The sequence below is a fragment of the Drosophila ananassae genome, chromosome 2R, assembly GCF_017639315.1.
Source record: "Drosophila ananassae strain 14024-0371.13 chromosome 2R, ASM1763931v2, whole genome shotgun sequence".
Classification (NCBI taxonomy): Eukaryota; Metazoa; Arthropoda; class Insecta; order Diptera; family Drosophilidae; genus Drosophila; species Drosophila ananassae.
This window is the reverse complement of record NC_057928.1, coordinates 11,540,522-11,562,386: the sequence shown is the minus strand read 5'-3', so window position 1 is coordinate 11,562,386 and position 21,865 is coordinate 11,540,522. Positions and strand designations below refer to the sequence as shown.

Here is a 21,865-nt window from a genome sequence, read left to right as displayed (position 1 = left end):
GGCAGTTGGCAAAAATGTCGCTCTTGTTTCCGGCGGATGCAGCTCTGCTTCTAGCCGGACTCTTCCTTGGTCCAAGGACCAGACAGGATGCCATCGCACAAAAAGTTTCTAGTCACCCGGCATGCTAAATTTGACATAAAAACTTGTCCCCCCGCCCGACTCTACGAAGCCAAATTGAAGTTTTTCACCCACAATGGACCATAAATTTGTCCAGTTTGGCTACGAAATTGTTCATCAGGAGATAGTTTAGATTTTGCACATTTTATAGAAATCTACGAAATTTTAACTTTACACCATCTTTTGGTTATTTTATACTTGGAATTATTTTTTAACAATTATAAACTGACATGGAAAGTATTGCATATCATTAAATATGAACATTTGCTAATGAAAGCGTTAACTTATTTCTCCAGTAATTAGACTTTAGTTTTGCTTTGTTAAGTAACTTTAGGAACCGTAAGCTACTTCACATTTTAATGAAAAAAAGTTTATTTGATTTTTCATGTTTCCCCACTCTACTCGGCTTTCCCATTGCCTTTATTTTGTCGAGGTGACGCACTAGGACCTTTGTTCATATTTTCCATTACACTTTCCCGGCAGGCTGCTGGTGTTCTTGTTTTTCCGTTGTTGGCTTAGTGGAAATTAGAGGCATCGCAGTGTTGCCCAGGGGGAGATATCCGTGGTGTTTTGTGGTGTTCTTCGGTGTACGTTGTTTTTGCCGCAGTTTCTGCCGTGCCATTTATGACACTTCAAAGTTGCCACACGTCCCCCGCTCTGGTTATCTATTGTCGGCCAGAGGAAAAGTCGTTAGCTTGATGTGCCTCATTATGTGGCAGGCTTCAGCACACAAGAGAAGATATACAAAAACCAAAAAAAAACAACAGATCGCCCTGAATATTCCAACCCAAGCTCGTCGCCTTTGTTCCAGATGATCCAATTAAAATTTTGCGCTTGCGGCCATTTCTGACATCCCCGCAATTTTGTTTCCAAATATTGTCTCTGCTGCCACCCGGCTGAAATATGAAACCAAATCTCTGCCACACAAAACAATAATTTGATTTTATATCTTGCTCTTGTTGGCCGCCCTCCTCTTGGCACGGATATGCAAATATTGCTTTAGTAGCTAGAAAAACAGAAATTGTCTAAACCTGGCTCTCAAAAATTTGTAACTTCTTGTAACAGCAGATAGAATTTATTTAAAGAATAAATATAAGCCGAGTAAATTGCTTAAGAGTGGGTGTAAATGATTGCCAATTGAATTTTCCTGACTTTATTTTATTGTCTAGGTTATTGAGGGTGAAAATAAAATTCTTTTAAAATATTATTTTAAAATTTTTAGGTGAGGAATGGATGGATGATGGATTTTTACAAGGTTTTGCACACGTTTGTCCTCTTCGCTTACTCTCGGCCAAGTGAATGAAGCTTTCTGCTCCACCATCTGCTCTCGATTACTCATTATCGATATGATTATACTATCGGTACTGATAAGTGCTGCCCATCAGAAAAGCTTGCCACTTCTGGTTCACCAGAACCGACGTTGCCCAACAGACTTAAATCCCACATTTAACTTTTGAATTCTGCCGTTTTATAATTAAATTGAATTATGTCAGTAATGAATAAAGAAGTAATTGGGAAAAAAATATTTTCTCCCAGGTCATCGAAATTTATCCTCTGCATTTCTCCCATTTTTCGGCTTGAGCTGTGTGCAAAGAAAAAGAAAATCGAAATATTCATGGCATATCCACTTAATCCGGCTAAAAATTTCTTTATCCTCTCTCCAGTCTCGTCGCTTTTCATTTAATACTCTAATGATGGACTGCCGCCACTGCAGCCAACTCAATTAAAAAGGACTTTCAAGTGGCTTTTCGTATAATTATTCGTTGCGGTTTCGCGTTTCTATATCGATCGATTTATGTTTAGAGTTTGTTGACTTTCCGAGAACCCTGAGAGTTAAGGGAATAGCTAAATTTTAACTTGAACATATTCCAACTTATGCACCGAATATATATGTAAATTTAAACTTTCTTGTTATTCCCACTCATGTTTGCCAAATTGTCGTCACTTATGTCATTTTTTTTTCCTGTCCTTTTCCATGCAAATGGATATTTGCATATTTTTACGGACAAGAACGAATGTATTTGTATGTTTTGCGTTGTCGAAAAATTTATCACAAAACGCCGCTTGGACATTTTTAAGAAGTCTTTTTACACAAAATTGTGACATGTGTTGGTCCTCTTGTTATTTCCAGTTCCACCCTCTTGTTATCCTTGGTTCTCGTTTAAAATTTTTGTTGGCATCCTGTTGGCTGGCCACCTTGTTTTTGGGGCACGTTTAAACCGCATGTAGTTTGTCAGACAGACGTCAAAAAAATATAAAGTCAGGCCAAAAAGAAAGGCTAGAATACTATCACTACTTTTTTAATTAAAAAGAAAATTAATATTTCTTTCAATTAAGTTTTTGAGTTCAAATTACAAAGAAATCTCCTTTTTATATTGTAGTTAAAAAGATAGTCCGATTGTACGAAAAAACACTCTTCCATTTACAAATTACAATGACTTTTAATTGCTTTCATCCAGTTCCCACCCACGACACAGAGACACAAGCTGACCCTAAAAAGTATGCTACACCAATTGCACTCTGGCTTTGTGAGTCCTTTGGCATTCAGAACAATATAAATCAGTATTCGAATGGTGTCAGTGCAACAATCCACTCAACAAAGACTAATTGCTTGCACCATGTCGAATGCAGTTTCCCATCTCAATCAACGGGGCAAAAAAATCAAGTCAAATGGTTGGCTGAAATTGTGGCGGTGGGTACGGGTACGAGACTGTTAATTGTTTCAATGTCAGCCAGCAGAGTGCGGCTATTAATTGAAGGTCAAGCAATTGACATAAATACAACAAAAGGAAAAATAGCCGGCAGCAGGCAACAAACGATTTATGTGGCAGCCGATAAACCTCACAAAAACCAACAAAAATAACAAGGATATTGGCGAAGAAACAGGAGCAGGTTTCTATACTCTTTTAGTGGGAGTATCCCACTGTATTTTTAAGAGGTTTTAAAAAGTAAACTTTGTTGTTTTTAGATATTTATTTGAAGGTTCTATGGAAAATATTTTCTTTCTCTGGCTTATTTTTTCAACTTTTTAACTGTAAGAGTATTTCAAGTCCATGTCCTGATGTTTTATCCTTTTATGTTTCAATCCTGCGCAGCAATTTGTAAATGTAAACAAAGCTAACGATAAAGCCAGCCAGAGAGAGGTTTTTCCGGCTCTGAGAGAGGGAAAGCGTGTGTGGAAAACTGTTATACTGGCTCTCAGCCTCAGATGCAGGCCACTTTTCGTGGGTTTAGTTAGCCCGCAGACTTCAACGGTGTGAGTAAGTGCCGTCGGCAAACGGGAGCTTCACAAACACCCCCAAACACACCCACCCCCAAATCAACTCATCCCACCCGAAAAATAACCAAAAAACCCATCTGAATCTCAATTATAAGGGAGTCACAAAAAAAAAAATAAAGAATCCCCAAACGTTTCTCGGCTCGCCAACGCGTTTAATTTGATGCGCAAACAAATGTTTTTAATGGCCAAAGTTTAAGAACAAAACAAAACGGAAATGGAAAACCAAAAAAGAAAATTCGCGCGCGTTTTTCCTCAGCGTAAATATTTGCGGCTAAATTGGGGGAAACGAAAATTTTTCCCCGGCTGCCAGGTGCCAAAAATTTTCCAAGGAAATCGCTTTAGTTTGCCTGTTTTATTTGGTTTGCATTCCCAAATTACACTAGCCTCGTTATTTTATAGCTTCTGTTCGTTTGCTTTTCGATTTTCCTCGTCCCTCCCCGTTCACGCTGATAAACAAACCGGGGAAAAATCTGAAAAACAAACCTCGCACAGAACCAATCAGCTGTAAGTCCCATGGGTGAAGACCCCTAACCGCCTCGTCCTCCTCCTAATCAGGAAGAACCGGAAAAATCAAGCCAAGCTGAACAATGAGCTCTGGAACGAGAAGACGAATCCTGCAGCATCAGCTGCGTTAAAATAAAAGATTCATTCCATTTATAGTCAAATGTGAATCGAGGAAAATGGAACTAAAAAAGTCACAAGTTTCATTGGGGATATAACATTCAATTGGGCATAAATTTGGGAGAGAAATTGGCAAATTACATTGGCTTTTTCCCTACGAGGCTGAAATTTTTGAAATTAAATTTGAGGAACCGTTTGTATCGCTTGTGTGGTTATGGGAACATAAAATATAAAGGAAATTCACACAATATTTTCCCTTGAATTCTTTGGGCTAAGAATTTTCCCTTCAATGTCAAAGGTTGGGCAAACATTAAACAGAAACAACAACAGCGGCAAACAATGTAAGACAAGCAACAATTTTCCAGCCTCAGAGGCAGGAATTGTCATAAAACTGCTGGCAGGCAGCCCCACTGGGGCTGGGGTGACTGTAACTTGTCAATGGCACAGCAGCAGGTTCACCCTAAGCACCAAGCTCCCAGCCACCCCTTCAACCATAATTTTCAGCCATTTTGCTGCGAAAATTTACGATCGCCGCAGTCGCCATATTAAAAAGCATAAAACAAACCGAAAGCCCAACAAAACATAAACTTGTTGCCAAAAATTGTTTTCTTTTCAGACAAATGGTGGTTTTGGCAAAGTGGCAGAAGGCTTTCTAGCTCCTTTTAAATGAAATATTTCCAATTCATTAGCCAGCTTGCAAATGAAATTAATTAGGTGTATCCTAATCCCAGTCCTAATCAAAGTCCATTAAAAATGAATAAATTAAAGGAGATTACGGTAATGGCCAGGAATTAATAAAACAAATTGATTACGTTTGTGTGGAGAAACAGAAAAGGTTTAAGGTTTCATGCAGGATCAAAAAGGATTCCTTGTCCTTTGAGTCACGTTGCATGCATGCAAGTGGGTGGGTGAAAATTTATGGAAATATTTTACGCGTGACAGGGATGCGTTTCGGTTGCCCTGGGTTATACGCTTAAGAGTTTTCCCCAACAGAACAAACAGCAAAAAGCAAAACGGAACAGTGCAGAACAAACAAAACAAACAGTACAATGCAAACAACCCGCGAATACAAAAGTTTTTCTCTCTGCGCAAAATTTATACATATATACAACAGAAATAAAATAAAAAGCAAAAACCTAAAAGAAACAAACAAATAAAGCCACCCCAGACAAGGCAGCCCAGTCGAAAGTTCATCATAAAAGCAAAAATTTACTTGCAACTTCGCCACTGAAGGCGAAATCCTTCAAAGTTTCCACATTACATTTGCAGCAATTCAATGAAATTCTGGGCCATTTAAGGCTTCGGCCAATAAAAGGGCACGGCTTTAAGCCAAATCGACAACTATAGTTTTCGAACTATTAAAGAGGGGGTGGGAAAACCTCAGGAAAAACTTTTGCTTAGTTTCTTAGTTCCTAGATGTTGATTTTTATCGTAGTAATTATTTAAGGGGTGCCTGATTAAAGCTTAGAAGTTAGGAGCATGGCCCAAAGGAGGTAAAAATTTTGGATATTTTTAAAGTATTTCAGTGACTTAAACTAACCAGTTCATATTCCATTTCCTTGCTACAAAAAAAATGGCAAAAGTTCCTGATATAACTCAATAAACAAGCCAAGAATGTAAAACACCAGCCGCAACAACTTCAATTTGTAAATCCCATGCAAATCAGATTCACTTTCCCACACGGACACGTGGAAAACTTGTGCCGAGCTTGTTGAACAGGAAGGTTGAAAAAAGGATAACTGGAAAATGCACAGGGCCAGTAACATAAGCCAGAAGTCAAAACACAGGAAAGAAACATACACTTTCACTCAAATAAACTCAAATATTAAGCTCACAAATTAATGTTTTTCTGTAAAATCCTCTATAAACACAAGTTTGTCTATTTGAAATGGCCATTAGAAGTGCATTTCCATTTAAAGGTTGAACAAGCAATGAAAAGCGGACGGGTAGAGTGTGGAAAAGCTCTATAATGGCTATTGAATGGTAGTACTGATGGAAACTCTTACTGTTGCATTGCCTTACTTCTTGGCTTGGCAGCGTTTTTACCCTTTTCCCCATTCGGTTTACATCCTGTTAACCAAATGCCCTTTTTATTCATTTATGTACGGCACACAAGCACCCAGATCCCAAGTTAAATGTATTTTACATTTGCTAACAACATTGCTACCTCATATCCTCCTCGGTGGCGCTCACACCCCCAATGAAATGGCAAACGGAAATTGTGCATATTTCATTTACCATCAACGCTGAAATGGCAAATGGTGCACTGGAGTTGTCAGCAGCGATTGTTTTCGGAAGGGGTGCGAAAAGGATTCCGGTGGGAGGTGGATGGTGGATGGTTCGAGGCAGGAATTCAAGGAAGCCATGTCCATGTCCCAGAGATAAGTTAATTAAAACGAATAACAAATTCCCTTAATCAATGGAAGAGTTATGGCCCTACTTGGGCATTTAAACATGTTTAAAAAAGAAGCATTGAAGTATTAATTTATTAAAAAATATATTCATGATATTTTCAACAACTTCCTTGTATATTTTGATATGCCTCACCATTTAAGGTGGAAAATGAAAGTGCAAAAGCTGACTGCAAATATTTGTGAAATCAAATGGCAGCCTGGGGTCTCAATACCTGTCGATGTGTGTGTGTTTGTCAGGGTGTGTGTGTGTGTGTAGGTGACTGTCCTGGGCTTATAAAATGTTAACGGTAAATAAATTATTAGCCAACTGGAGAGGGTCTGATTCGATGGGGCGAACGACTACAGTGAGATAGAGGTGATAGAAGGGGGGCTTGAGCCGTGGAACCTACTTCCGTTTGGCTTGGTACAGTAAGGCCTGGCTGTGGGGCAGGAGTGTTGGCTTGTTTGCCAACAAGCAGTCGGTAACGAGACAATTACCACAGGGTATTGCTCCGCCACTGCCCATACCACCCACTTCGAGCCTTTCTCCCTTCGGGCTCCAAGTCGGATGCAACTTTGAATGAGCTTACATACTCCCATACCGATTTTTAGCTTCGAATGTGTGCCAGCAGGCGTCTACTGTGGCCATTGGCTTGGTTGTACAATTTTAATAAAATATTTAATATAGTATTTATAATGGAAATAGTAAAGTCCCTATAGAATTATCCAAAAATTGTTAGTTTTAAATATATATAACATATCTATATCTGTTTCATTATTGCGAGGGACTACTGTATTGTGCACACATTGCAGGCAGCAAAGTTGGCTACTTCTTGGCGGGTCTGGGGTTTGGGGGTAGAGGTCCTAAAATGGGCGTGGCTGCAGGCGGCTTCCCTGCGTAGACAACGTGTTAAGCTTCAGTGGTTCGCCATGGCAAATGGGACACATTAGCAATGTAGCATGTTCAGTGAGGAGAAGCTAGAAAAGGGGTAGAGGGGCAAAGGTGGAGATGAGTTTGTTTTACACACTTCTGGAAAAACTCCCACAACCCAACACCACCCACCACCACCCACTACCCAGGCATGTGCCAAATGTGTCAGCAGCAGTTTGGAGGAGCTTAGTTACAAATCTTTCCACTTCCATCATAGAAACTTTCGGAGCTCCCATTACTTTCAAAAAAAAACATATTTTTATTTAACTTTTAAGTATATTTTGTGATAAATAATTCCATTTTTTTTAGAGTATTAAAAGTACTTTTCTGTTCTCGGAAAACTCTGAATTTCCCATTGCATTTAATTAGTATTTTTTGTTGCGAATTCCTTTCGGTTCCTGTCGCCAAATGAATTTTTATGTTGGTGTTATTTATTCCAATTGGAATACGAAAACAAGGGAACTGAAAAAGCCATATTTAAAACAAAGTGGAAACAGCAGAAACGTAAATTGAAATAAATTATACGAAAGTGCAGGAAATTAGCCAGAGCGGAAGGCTCTAAAGGGACTAGCAAAAATGTGGTTTGTTTTTATGTCGTAGCTATCCATTGAGAGTTACATAAAATAAATTATACTTACAAAAAGCTTACAATTTTACACAATAATACACCACAAACTTGTGTCCTTGGGCTTGTATCCTGTAACCCACCCACTCCATTCACTTTTCCCAAAACCAATTTCAAACCATCCGTCAATGTGAAAAAAAATCTAAAAATATCGAAACAATCAATCGAGAATCACTCAGATGCCAATTCCTGTCAAGTTGGCCGGAAATTGAAAGACGTGGGCTTCTGAAATTCTTTTTCTAAAAATACAAAGTATCTATGATAACATTAAAATAATTAACAAGGACTATGGACTAGATACCTAAAGTATTCTCTTAAATAAAACCCCACCTTAAATACTCATACAATTTTCTTGTTCTTTTTCAATTCAGACATAAGAAACATAAACAAGAGACGATGCCAAATCAAAATCCCCTAATAAACTGCTAAAATCCAGAGGTCAGCCACGCCCATTTCATTCCAATTCCGCCCAATTGGAAACCGTCACGTCGGAATTTGTAGTGGCGACACGTTTCTCTGACCACAATAACAACAACAGCAACCTGTACATCCAAAGCCCCAAAAACAACCGAGCTCCTCTCGGAAAATCTGGAAAATCCCAACGCGAATTCAATTAGGCACAAAAATAGGCGACAGCCTACAAAAATCAGACAAATGTCAAGTCACAAATAACACAATAAAGTGTCTATAGTGTTTCGGTATCTACGTGCCTGGTTGTGTGTGATTGGAGAAACCCCATAGAAACAATATTCTCTTAAAGAACAACTAAACTTGAACAAAATTGACGACAAATCGCAACAAATGTCTGCGCCGGCAGTTGAAGTGAATGGCAATGGTCCTTCGGCAGAGTTTCTTCAGAGACAGGTGAGAGAACTTTTTAAAACTAATATGGCTAATAAAAATACTATAATAAAAAATTATGTATGAAGAATCTATCTACGATTCGTTTAAGGTACTCCTTTTAAGAATCGGATGAATATTGCCAGAGATATGGCCTTCACGGGGGGCCATATATGCGCTCCAAGCCATTTTCTGGATTTTCGTAGGGGACCCTCCAGAAAATGTTGGAAAAAATCGAAAAAATATTCCGTTCTTAGATTTTGATGCAGATTTGCGGAGAATCAATCTACGATTCGTTTAAGGTACTGCTTTCAAGAATCGGATGAATATTGCCACAGATATGGCCTTCACGGGGGGCCATATATGCGCTCCAAGCCATTTTCTGGATTTTCGTAGGGGACCCTCCAGAAAATGTTGGAAAAAATCGAAAAAATATTCCGTTCTTAGATTTTGATGCAGATTTGCGGAGAATCAATCTACGATTCGTTTAAGGTACTCCTTTTAAGAATCGGATGAAAATTGCCACAGATATGGCCTTCACGGGGGGCCAAGCCATTTTCTGGATTTTCGTAGGGGACCCTCCAGAAAATGTTGGAAAAAATCGAAAAAATATTCCGTTCTTAGATTTTGATGCAGATTTACAGATAATCTATCTACGATTCGTTTAAAGTACTCCTTTTAAGAATCGGATGAATATTGCCAGAGATATGGCCTTCACGGGAGTCATATATGCGCTCCAAGCCATTTTCTGGATTTTCGTAGGGGACCCTCCAGAAAATGTTGGAAAAAATCGAAAAAATATTCCGTTCTTAGATTTTGATGCAGATTTACAGATAATCTATCTACGATTCGTTTAAGGTACTGCTTTCAAGAATCGGATGAATATTGCCAGAGATATGGCCTTCACGGGGGCCATATATGCGCTCCAAGCCATTTTCTGGATTTTCGTAGGGGACCCTCCAGAAAATGTTGGAAAAAATCGAAAAAATATTCCGTTCTTAGATTTTGATGCAGATTTACAGATAATCTATCTACGATTCGTTTAAGGTACTCCTTTTAAGAATCGGATGAAAATTGCCACAGATATGGCCTTCACGGGGGGCCATATATGCGCTCCAAGCCATTTTCTGGATTTTCGTAGGGGACCCTCCAGAAAATGTTGGAAAAAATCGAAAAAATATTCCGTTCTTAGATTTTGATGCAGATTTACAGATAATCTATCTACGATTCGTTTAAAGTACTCCTTTTAAGAATCGGATGAATATTGCCAGAGATATGGCCTTCACGGGAGTCATATATGCGCTCCAAGCCATTTTCTGGATTTTCGTAGGGGACCCTCCAGAAAATGTTGGAAAAAATCGAAAAAATATTCCGTTCTTAGATTTTGATGCAGATTTACAGATAATCTATCTACGATTCGTTTAAGGTACTGCTTTCAAGAATCGGATGAATATTGCCACAGATATGGCCTTCACGGGGGGCCATATATGCGCTCAAAGCCATTTTCTGGATTTTCGTAGGGGACCCTCCAGAAAATGTTGGAAAAAATCGAAAAAATATTCCGTTCTTAGATTTTAATGCAGATTTACGGATAATCTATCTACAATTCGTTTAAAAAACTCCTTTCAAGAATCGGATGAATATTGCCAGAGATATGGCCTTCAAGGGGCCATATGTTCGTCCCAAGACAATTTGGGGACGTCCCAAAAAATTTTCGAAAAAATCTATAAAATATTTATATTACAAAAAATTTGTATATATATTCTTTGTTGCTGGGTATATATATAGTAGCTTTAGAAAATTTTCGAAAAAATCTAAAAAATAATTATATTTAAAAAGATATATCTATCGCTGCTGGGTATATAGTGGCTTCATGCATTTCGGAGGATCGGAGAGAAATCGGGCAATTTATCGGTACAGTAATGGGTCCAACAGATCTTCCTGTTTCCAATTATTTTGTCTGCTTTGAGCTTAAGTTATTCCTTTTCCCTTCTTCGAACCGGGTATGAATCGGGCGAAGGAAGCGGTAAAGGATGAAAAGCAGAATAGACGGCAAAGAGGAAAGAAAATTATGAACAAAGCCGAGAAAACGAAGGAGTTGGTAGCGTCGCGGTTGAGTTTATTCCATCGGTCTTGACTTAAAAATTGTGTTTTTTCGATCTAGTGCTTGTGGAATTATTAAATAATTTATTAAAAAATTATTTTTTGTGAAAGTGAGAGTGTGAGGAACAGAAAATGGACTCTGATTGGCCTTTGGAGATAGAGACTCAATGTGGTGGCGTCGACATTTGTGGAATGTCCATAACTGGGCATTGGGGCATTTTCTATCGTTGCTGTCAATTAAATTGTGAATTAAATGACGAGTGGAGCCTGCTGAACGAGGATATTTGGGTTTGTTATTATTTTTTTAATTCATTTTTTTTTTTTTACAAAACGATCAAATAGTGCGGGTGAGAAACAATTCCTTATATGGTCATGTGGGTGAGAGAGAGCTTTCGTCGACCTGTTGCACTTTGCGACTATAAAGCTCCTGGTGCTTGTTGGTCCTTTTCGCATTTTGGCCGATAGGTGGCGTTTATAGAAACTTTTCTTTAGCTTTGATGTTACTCAACGCTAGGTGGCGTCTGTCAGGATAATAAAGTTTGATTTTTATGGCAACTTTTTATTCCAAAGCTATTTTTATTTATTTTTTAAAAAAATATTTAGTGAGGAAATAATTTTTTTTTAATCTCCTGTCTAAAATAAGACTTTATTGGCCAACTCTACTCTACTGTCTTAAAGGATATATGAAAACTTTTAAGAGAAAATAAAAACTGGTTGAAATTTAAAGATTCCATCTTCAGATTGATTTCTAAAATACTTTTGATTAAATTTGCTTCTCTCGCTGTGCCTTAAACTCACGTTTGTTGCCTTTAAGCCGTTCCTCGTCCTTGCTAATTTGCTTAGTCCTGGATGGCGGTAATTCACTCAGACAGTCGCGCTTCACCGTTTTGCCTTTCCACAGAATAGGCCAACTTTTATTGACTTCCGCCGCAGCTGCCAGGCAAAGGCAAAGTGCAAACTTCTGTCGACTCGCAGGACCTATGTATGTATTCCTACGCCCCCCTACGCCACCCACAGGATGCCTAACGCAATCACAAACAAGGGGGGGGGGAGGTGAGGGGGTGAACAGGGGCAGGCCCAGTTCGACGACAGGAGTTGGCCAAAAAACAAACAGCGAGTGGTGGCCCAGCATCAAAATCAAAATCAACAGCAGGAGCCCGCGCTGTTGTTGCTTTGCCAGTTATCCGCCAGGTGGAGCCACAAGAGAGCAACACACAAGCACTTAAAGAAATAGTTGATATTTTTTAAATTATATAATAATTTTAATAAATAGGGAGTTTCATTTTGTTATTTGTTTGTTTTCATTTGAAAATTATTTATAGCAAAATATCATTAAATTAAACTTATTGCTCTCAGTGCCATACTAAACGAAAATTTAGACAACGCCAAAGTGAATTTGGTTTTAGCCATTAATGGGCCAACTTTTGCTCTAAGCCTGCTAGCAGCTACCGGACTTGGGTAGTCCGACAAGCGGACGAAAATAAAAATACAATTTTTCATTTAATTGGATAAGCAGCCAGGGCCACTACAAACAAAACAACAACAATGGCCAAAAAGCGCAACCAAAATTTGTTGGCCATGTCTGAAATTCAATTACCTTTTCACACCATACCTTTTTTTGGAGAATTTGTACCCCTTTTATTGGTGGTATAGGGCGTGGCACTTTGCAGATAAAATTTTCACGATTTTTTATTGGCCATAAAAATGGGATAATTTTAACTAATTTGGTTACTAGTTTTTCGCCTAAAATTTAGCCTAGTTTAAAGGACTTTTGAGCTCTTAAGTAACCCACTTTGGCAAAGAAAAAGGTTGTATTTTCTTTAAATTACTGAGCCCTGGACACAGTCCATATAAATGAAAACAAATCGGTTTCCATGAACTTCCTGAAAATCAACTGGAGTGGCAAAAAGACGTCTTCGTTTTAGGCCAACTTGGCGAGTGGCCAGAAATGTCTATTCTTGTTTTTCCTGATTTCAAAATCAAACTGACAGCCGGGGCATTTGTTTCTGCAAAATATATAAAATACTGCGGAAATTATCATAGCAAAAAAAGAGGAGAGACTGATATATATATCAGATGGTGGAGAGATTTCTTTCCCAAGACTGGTAATAAGACTTAAAGGCAATCAGGACTTTGGAGGGAAAAGGGCGCGAGTGCCGCGATACACAGCCTCTGAAATGGAGGCAGACATGCATGGCGGCATTTCCGGTTGCTTGGCACCATTAGTGCACTGCTGCCACGCCCCCTTTTCACCCCTTTACTCCCTCCGCTTTTCCGACTTTGGCTTTTTGTTGAGATAAGCAGTTTTGTTATTTGTCCGTGCAACTTTTTCCAAAAGCTTCTACTCCTAGAAGTAAAAACTTGTTTTCTGCCCCAAAAAAAAGGAAGAAGGCCAGAACGGGAGGGTCGGAGAGAGGCAGTTGACATGTGCTTGCTGCAGGACCTCTCCCACCACCCAACCACTGAACCACCCACCTCCACACATAAGCCGTGTGGCTAAGAACTTGCCAAGTTTTTCGGCGTCTCTAAGCTCTGTGTTGGCCAAAAGTATATTCATTATTTTGTTTTCATTTTCCCCAACAGCAGCCCAGAGCGAAGTTTGCAATTGAATTTTATTGTATCTCCTTTGGAATTTAGTCAAAAATAATACGCTTCTCTATCTCGATTCTCTTGAAATAGATTTTTATGGAGCGAGTGCCAGAAAAAAAAATAAAAAATAAAATAAAAATAAAGTGCCTGAGACGGGCCATTATGGGAGGCCTTTTAGTGGCTGCGTTTATAAAGTTGCGGTTTGGTTTTTAGAGTCGATTCTGGCCATCCCCCCGATCGAATTAGGTTTAATGTGTTTGTATTTTTATGGCTCCTACCTGGGCAGAGATATACTGCCGTCAGAAGTTTAAGAAAATAGTTAGAGATACCGGCATTTAAGCCTTATTTTTGGCCAGACCCCAGACCCCAGACCGCAGATTCCTTTGTCCTTTGGTCCTTGTGTTGTTTTATCTGACTAAAGCCAAATCAAGAAATATTACGCAAATCAGCAAAGAAAAGCCTGAAAGAAACCAAACACACAACCACACATGGGGAAAACCAAATGAAATGAAATGAGATGAGTGAGTGGGAGTCGGAAAAGGGACGAAGGACGAAAACCTACAGAACTGAATCTACAGAATGCTTTTAACATTTCGCAAATGTTGCATACTTTTTGGCTTTGTAGGACACTGAGAGAAATGGAACTAAGAACTCCAACTACTTCTAGTCTTATTTGTTGTTAATTTTAGCACATCCCTCTATTTTTTTTAGGTGCATCCTTTCCCTATTTCATCCTGTGGGCCTCCCTGCCCCAGCATATGTCTGGGCTGCTCTTTGCTAATGGCCTGATGACGCGTCACCGTCACCCGTGTCCCCTGGGCGGCAGGCAGTCTCTGTCTGGGAGTCGTTCGCAAATTATAATTGAGTGCAGGGCGAGCACATTGAACTGTGGGACAGATGGCCCCAAAAGGCAACCACCAAGCTCCAACCACTTTTTTTTTTAAAGATAAAATCAGCAGACCTTTTTATTTTAATTTAAAAAATACCAAGGACATGAAATAATATATCTCTTCTAACCATTTTCTAATAATTATGTTAATGTATTAAATTCCTTATCTTTTTGATAATTTAATGAAAAAAAATACTCCTAGAAATAACCAGAAATACACCCACTTTTTGTTTAAAAAATATGAGAATTTGGAAGCTCTTCTTTAAGGCTCAAACTCGAACCTTTGAAACTGTGGAGTTGCCTTGGCCGCCTCCTGATTCTGTTTCTTTTAACGTTTGCTTTGGCACTTGAGACGTTCAGGTTTTTCTCGTTTTGGCCTTGTTTTTTTTTTTTTTTTTTTGTTGCCTCCCAGGACCCTCCTCTCCTGCCACATCGGGCCATAAATTCGTACGCCACATTTTGCCATTTTAATGAATGGTTTTTTTAATGCAATGTTCTTTGGCTCGTTTTGGGACGGAAGAGCAGCATTCTGGCCGCTTTAATTTATTGACTAATTTTGGAGGCTCTCGACAAAGCCCCTCCAGTAATACTCCAGTAATAGATACTTTTATGCTCTGCTAAATGGGCAAATGGTTTTTGCCTTTTTAATTAGACTGTATGTTTCCATTCTGAGTGGTAGTCAGAGTTCCTGCAGAGGAAATTTTATTTAATTAGTGCAGATTTGATAGCAGGACTCAAGGTCATTGGGGAGGATGTTTTTTTTTGGGGAGGTGGTTGGCTTAATAAGATCATAAAACTCCCATTAATTGGAGCGAGCGGAGTTCGCACCCCCAGGGCCAACAATTTGTGCTACAAGTGAATGAACACATGTGTTTATGGGTTTTGGGGCAAAACCCGAAAAGAAAACAACCCTTTTTTGGGGGATACTCTCTCAGTTAGAGTCTATTAGACATATAATTTAGTCAAAAAATGGTCTCAAAAATTAAGTAAAAATTATATTAATTTTATGTCTATATTTATGATTTATAATAATACATAAAACCTAAAAAATAATACCATATTTTTCCTATTTTCATTTAAAAAAAAACTATAACCCCTAAGACCTCTTAACACACAACCCAAAAAAGTATGCTATGTTTACATTTTATTTCCTGCGTGCCTGATTTTATCTTCCTTCCACGCCATTGCCGACTGCCTCCTCCCCTCCTCCTTAGTCCTTCCTTGCCTTTGCCTTTCCAACTGCTCCTTCGGCACCTTTTGTCATCGTTTTCGCCCGCCTGCTGTGTGTCCTTCGTGTCCTGGGCGCGATAACAGGCATCATAAATCCTCGGCTCCTTGTAAATGGCTCACGGACAGATCCCCCAAACAGCCACGCCTACTCCGTTGGGAGGGGCTAAGAGGGGGGCGGCTAGGAACAGCTTCTGTTTCGCTTTTGGCCATCGTTTGTTATTGTTTGCGGTTAGTTGGCCGCATTTCCTCTTACCCTCTTAACATATATCAACTCGGCAGGCAGGTCAGCTCCCAAGGGGGTGTCTCAGTCAGTGGAGGGGGGGGTCTCACTTGCAAAAGATTCTCGGTTAGTTTTCCCAAAGTCGCGGTTTAAGAGGAGATATCTGGAAAAAACTTAAAGCTCTACAAGGGAACTCTATTTTCTAATCTAATCTCTAACTATTTCAAGGAGTTTTTTTTATGTTTTTAATTTATACAAATTATTAATTCTACTCTTAATTCTCCTTTAAAAGTTTCTTTAAATATTTATCTTCAATTTCCCTATTTTCCCATCGCTTTTCATGGGAACTTACCATTTTTTTTTTAAATTTTTTATAGTTTAGTTTCATATTTTAAGTAGTTTTTGGAACTTATCGGCTGAGGTTCGCAGTTTACCGTTACCTGCCTCAAGCGGCTTAGCGTGAAAATGCTGGAAAAGCGTGAAAATCGGTGGCAAGTTGCTCATTTTGGCGGCAGAGTGAGAGAGAGAGGGAGAGGGAGAGTGTTGGCGACAATTGGCCGGCCAAAAGGGATTAAAAAGTTGTCAGCCATGACTGCAGTGTGGGAGTGTTTTCCGAAGGGGGATAAAGGGGGGAAGGGGAGGAAAATATAGGGGGTAGTATCATGTGCAGTATTTGTCCCTTCTGGATGCAGTGCAGAAATTTCTCACTTTCCACTCGGCCGCCGGTCTGCTGTCCACACCTTTCTCTTTCACTCCTGCGGTGCATCCATTTGCATTTCAAATTCCGTAGTCCTTGCTCCCCCCAACGCCCCCCTCCCCCTCGCCTGGTGATGTCCGTCCGGTTAATAAGCCTCCCGGAGAGCCATCCCCAGTTCACTGTGAGAAATTAAGGGGTTCTTAGCTATTTTAATCCAAAGTTAAGTACAGTCTATCCCAAAAACAATAGCTAGAAACGCCAGGGCTGCACTAGTTGCGATAACTTTTTGCTTATCGATAGTTTTTGTGACATTTTCTTCCTCTTTAGGACTGATTATTTTCCCTCCATGCATTTCCCGGAAAAATCCCCCACAACATGCGGCTAATGCAATCTTGACAATCGCTGTCCTGGACAACCGAAAATGAGGCTTGACACTTTTGATTCGGTTTTTAGGAGACTCCCCCAACTAGCCCTCACCCCCACCCGCATCCTTTTTTCGGAAAAATCCTAGTCCTGGGCACTCTGGCGAATTTTTGATTTGTCAAATCCCTGGGATGCTGTTTGTTCAGCCTAGTGTGTGAGATGGAAGGGTGCAGGGGGGAGGGAAAATCTGACGGAACTGAGACAGAGCCAGAAGGCGGGTTTTTGATGGCCGGGAAGCGGGTTGGAAAGTTTCAGACTGGGAAGGGGGCGGCAATAAAAACATGTGGGGCAGTTGATCCGAAACTCAAATGGTTGCTTAAACTTAAGCTTTAAATTTTGGGGGGAATTCAAAGCTACAAATGGGTATACAGGCAAGGGTTTATATGAAAGATATATAATAAAATAATATTTTAAATTTAAAAACCAATTTAAGCCACTGTTAAGGGCCAACAGAGCTGTTAACTTATTTGAAACGCAATTAAGAGTAAAATGTTAAGGCCACAGGGTGACCAGCAAAAACACTGTTAACCAAATGTTCTCCCTGAATTGGGAGGCTAGTGAGAGACACAGGGTGACTGCCAAAGCCAGGGGTGAGAAACTTGGCTAAGCATTGGCGCCGGTTCGAACAGCCCCATCGAACTCGAACCTAACAAATAGGTTATAAATAGTAACAAATAACAAAATATTTTCAAAACAATTGAAAACTATTAAAAAAGAGAAAATATTGATATTTTTTGATATATATTTTCTTAATGTTTAGCCCCTTTAGTCAGCCGGTTTCTGTAGTTGGCAACACTGTCGAACGTTGAACATGTTGCGCAGTGCTGCCAACTTGGCCGTTTCTCCGTAACATTTAGCTAGATTACGGCCAAAAACGGTCAGCAGCTGACATAGCCGGAGCTAAAATTGGCGCCTGTTCGAACAGCCCCCAACAAACAGACCCATTTTCAATTTGAAACCTTCGACGGGGATAGACGGTTGTGTTGTCGCGGACGGCAGAGATACAGCAACCGGAATCTGAATCTGAATTTCGTCTCTCTGCACTGCACGCTCTTCGCTTCTCGCAACAAGTCGTGGGTGTCGGAGCCGCTGAAAGTGAAAACAAAACGCACGCACCGAAAGGAAAATATGTAAATTGCCAAAACGGTACAGCAAAGCAAAACAAATCCAAAAAAAAAAGAGGAAAATTTCAATGATTTTTTTATTGGAATTATTTGTGAAGGAAACTCTCTTATTTCCGCAACGCGAAAAGTGCTATAAAGTTTAGGAAATAGTTTACAAAAAAAAATAAATATAAAATAAAATAGAAAAGAGAAGATACATTTGAGAGATAAACGAAATGAAAAGTTAAAAATAAATATATATGCCATGAGGCGAGGGACGTGATTTCTTTCTTTGCCGTTCTTTTCGGTCTGGCCCCCATCCGTCCGCCCCCCAAGAGGGGGAAACAACAACAACAAAAAAATTCATTCAGCGCACATGTTTTTGTGGCCATTGCTGTGTTTTGTTGTTGCCTTTGTCCGCCGCCAGTCCGCCTTTCCACGCTCGTTTATCCTGCCATCCTTTTTGCGGCCCTCTCCTTTGCGCCACCAAATTCTGATTCGATTTTTCCCTTCCCCCCCCCTCTCATCATCTGGCTCTCTCTTGTTCTCTCTCTGGCTATGGCAGCATCACCATCACTACCAGGAGCATCTCTCGCAGCATCACTCTCAGCTGCTTTGTTTCTGTTTCAGTTTCTGCTTTCTGCTTTCCGCTTTTCAAAATAAAATCAAATTGTAAATCAGAAAATCGAGAAGAATCCGTATCCGAGTGTGTGTGTGCCAGATGATGAATTTCGTTTCATAAGAAAATCGCCAAAAAGTGCAGCAGTCGCCGCAGCAGACGTCGCAGCAGCAGCAACGCGCCGAAAAAGTATCTGAGGGATGCGTAGTAGCAGAGTATCTCAAACAATCGAACGGCACTGTTTTATTGTGTTCTGTGTGGCAGCTGATAAAATTCTCAAATAAATTTAACTCAAAAATTGTAACAAAAAAAAAAGGGTTTTTTAAAAATAATAATAAATAAATAAAAACAGAGAAATAAAAAGAAAGAAAATCGAAAAAAAAAACGCCTATAAATTGCAGTCTGTGCTTCTTCTTATCTGGCCCCCCTCGCCATCTTCGCATCTCTTTTGGACCCGCGTTTGCGCCGTCTTTTTTGCGCATTTCGCTTTGGCAAGCTGTTTCGGTTCTGTTTTCGTTTCAAAAATTAAAACATCCCAAGGAGGGGAGTCTCGTCGAGTTCTCTTCTGGCCTCTGGGCCTGTTTTGCAGTTTTTCATTTCGATTTCCATTTCCCAGGAGCCAGAGACAGCGCCAGAGCTCTATAGAGCCAGAGACCGAAAAACGCAAAAATATCGAAAAAGCAACCCCTAAAAACAACAAACAAGAATTTGTACTTTGTGTTTTCGTCTCGCCATCTCGCTCGCACGCACGTGCGACATTGAAAAATTGTTGTTGTTTGTGGCAGCAAAATAATAGTTTGGCGTGCAACGCGGTGCGGTGCGGTATAGTGCTTTGCGGATCGGCATTTAAAAGCAAAATCGTGTTTCAATCCAATATATTTTATTATTTTCCTTAATTTTTCTAGACAAAAGTGAGAGAAAAAAAGTAAAAATCTTCAAGGAGAAACAAGTAATAGTATCTTTTGTGCCAAAAATAATAAAAAAAAAAATACAAAAAGTATCTTTTTTATAAACAAATGAGATATTCGCAAGAGTGAACCTACCCCGGCAAAATAAAAAAAAAGAGTGGACCATAGAGCCACCCCCTTAGAGCCTGCTACAGTACACGCAGCGAAATAGTCGAGTGCTAACGCCAAAAAAGGAGAATTATTATTCATTTCGCGACGACATTGTGAAGAGAAAAAGCCGTCAAACTGTGGGGCTCAGGGGCATTTTTTCTTCCTCCGCAAGGAATGTATTATCCGGTAAGCAAACTCATCCAAAAAAAGCCAAACAAACAGCGCCAAACACGGCGATTCGTAAATATCACAGACAAACATCAATAAAGAGCCAGAGAGCTGGCTCTATTCGCCGTTTTGTTTGTACTTCGTCTTTGTATGTAGTTGTAGTTGTTGTTGTTATTGTTATTGTGGTTGGGGCAGCACTTTCCAGTAGCCAGATACAGATACAGTGATTACCAGATACAGGGATTACTCATAGAAGTGGCACAGAGAAGGTGCCAGAAATTGCTAAGCTTTCGATGAAGATTCTCTGAAATGGCTAGAAATTATTAAAATTTATTTTAAAGTCAATAGGAATTGGTTATTAGATTTTAGGAACCATGTAACCAATAGGGATATTAAGAAAATACTCGTTTTTTTAAGAAAACTTTCACTTTTTAGGGGATATGACTTAAATAATAATGAAATAATAGTTGATATTAGTATTTCTTATAAAAACTCTTAAGGCTTGTCCTAAAAACTATAGTTCTTGACCAGAAAAGTTTCAAAAAAAAGTAAAAAAATATATATTTTTTTTCAACCCAAAGACTCAGTTAGTAGTTCGAACCAAGTACATTTTCAGAATTATTATTTATAATATAAAAAGTTACCGCTCTTAAGTCTAGTAATGAAAAATGTAAAAAAGTTACTGATATTAAGCCTTAGTTTTTCATAAGAAAAGTTAAAAAAAAAAGTGGAAAAAATACTTTTTTCTTAAGAACTAGACTAGAAGTTCGAACTTAGTACCTTCTAGTATTTTCTTCTGGTATTTATTAGTATATAATACTATAATAATACATAGAATATCATAACTAAGGGGGATAAGGGTCTTAGCTCTTATATCTTCACTTGAAAAATTAAAAAAAAAAAGTAAAATAAAGATAGTTTTCTTTAAAACATGTAGTTCGAACCTAGTAGCTTCTAGTACTCATAAATATAATAAATTAAATGACTTGTATTAACCCTTAACCTGTATATTTACCAGAAAAGCCAAAAAAAGGAGGGAAAAAAAGATAGTTTTCTTAAGAACCTATAGTTCGAACCTAGTAACTTTTTGTAATTATTTTTATAATAAAATATAGGACTTGTCTTAACCCTTATATCTTCACCAGAAAGGTGGAAAAAAAATATAGTTTTCTCAGGAACCTATAGTCATAGTCCTCTCTACTAGTACGAGCCTAGTACCTTTCCCCTAGTATTTATTAGTTTAATATCATAACTAAGGAGGAAAAGGGTCTTGACCCTCATATCTTCACCAGAAAAGCCTAAAAAAGTGAAAAAAGATAGTTTCCTCAATAACCTATAGCCAAAGCCCCTATCTCTAGTTCGAGCCTAGTACCTTCTAGTATTCCCCCTTAACCCTCTGCCCAGAAACCAACCTGTATTTACTTTTTCTTTCGTTTCGCTGGTGGATTCTGAAAGCAAGACATGTCTGCCGACTGGCGACTAGTTTGTGTGTTTAACTCTCGATTTGAGAGGAATCGGAGCCCGTGCTAAAATCCTTATTAGTCGAGTGTCATGTCGCTTGTCGCCTCGCATCTGTCCTCTGTCCTCTGTCTCTGTTTGTTTACCTATTTGCTGAGACAACAACAAATAATGTCAAATGTTGTAGTCACACACGTGTGAGAGAAGAGCTTCCCCCCAAAAGCGACCAATTGTTGACTTTGTCTTCGTTTTCTTTAATATTTTTTTCTTTTTTTGTTTGTTTTTGGATTTAGATGGGGGTAATAGAGAGCGGTGGTCTTAGGGGTTGCAGAGGGGGTAATCTGATAGCCAAACCCAAAAAAAATGCGGGTCGAATTGGCGGATTTTTCGGATTTTTTCGGATTTTTGCCACTCTCAGGTTCCACTTGACTCTGGGCCGCTCTTGTGGCTGCCTTTTCTCATTAAAATCGGCTACAAACAAACATATAATATATAACAATA

At 39.2% G+C, this 21,865-nt stretch overlaps 1 protein-coding gene across 27 annotated transcripts in view; it reads left to right on the top strand.

Annotated features, from left to right (window-relative positions):
- Positions 1-21,865, top strand: part of LOC6493466 (polyglutamine-repeat protein pqn-41) — a 108,095-nt gene that overhangs the window by 17,293 nt on the left and 68,937 nt on the right. For 23 of the 27 annotated variants that reach the window (XM_044714767.1, XM_044714766.1, XM_044714764.1 and 20 more), the window contains exon 2: positions 8,339-8,831. In XM_044714767.1, coding sequence (XP_044570702.1) covers positions 8,769-8,831 — 63 coding nt within the window. In that variant the 5' untranslated portion in view covers positions 8,339-8,768. Of the gene's footprint in view, positions 1-8,338; positions 8,832-17,833; positions 18,981-19,585; positions 19,925-21,865 lie in introns of those variants that run through there. The other 4 variants (XM_032454219.2, XM_032454218.2, XM_032454217.2 and 1 more) reach the window with 4 other exon arrangements.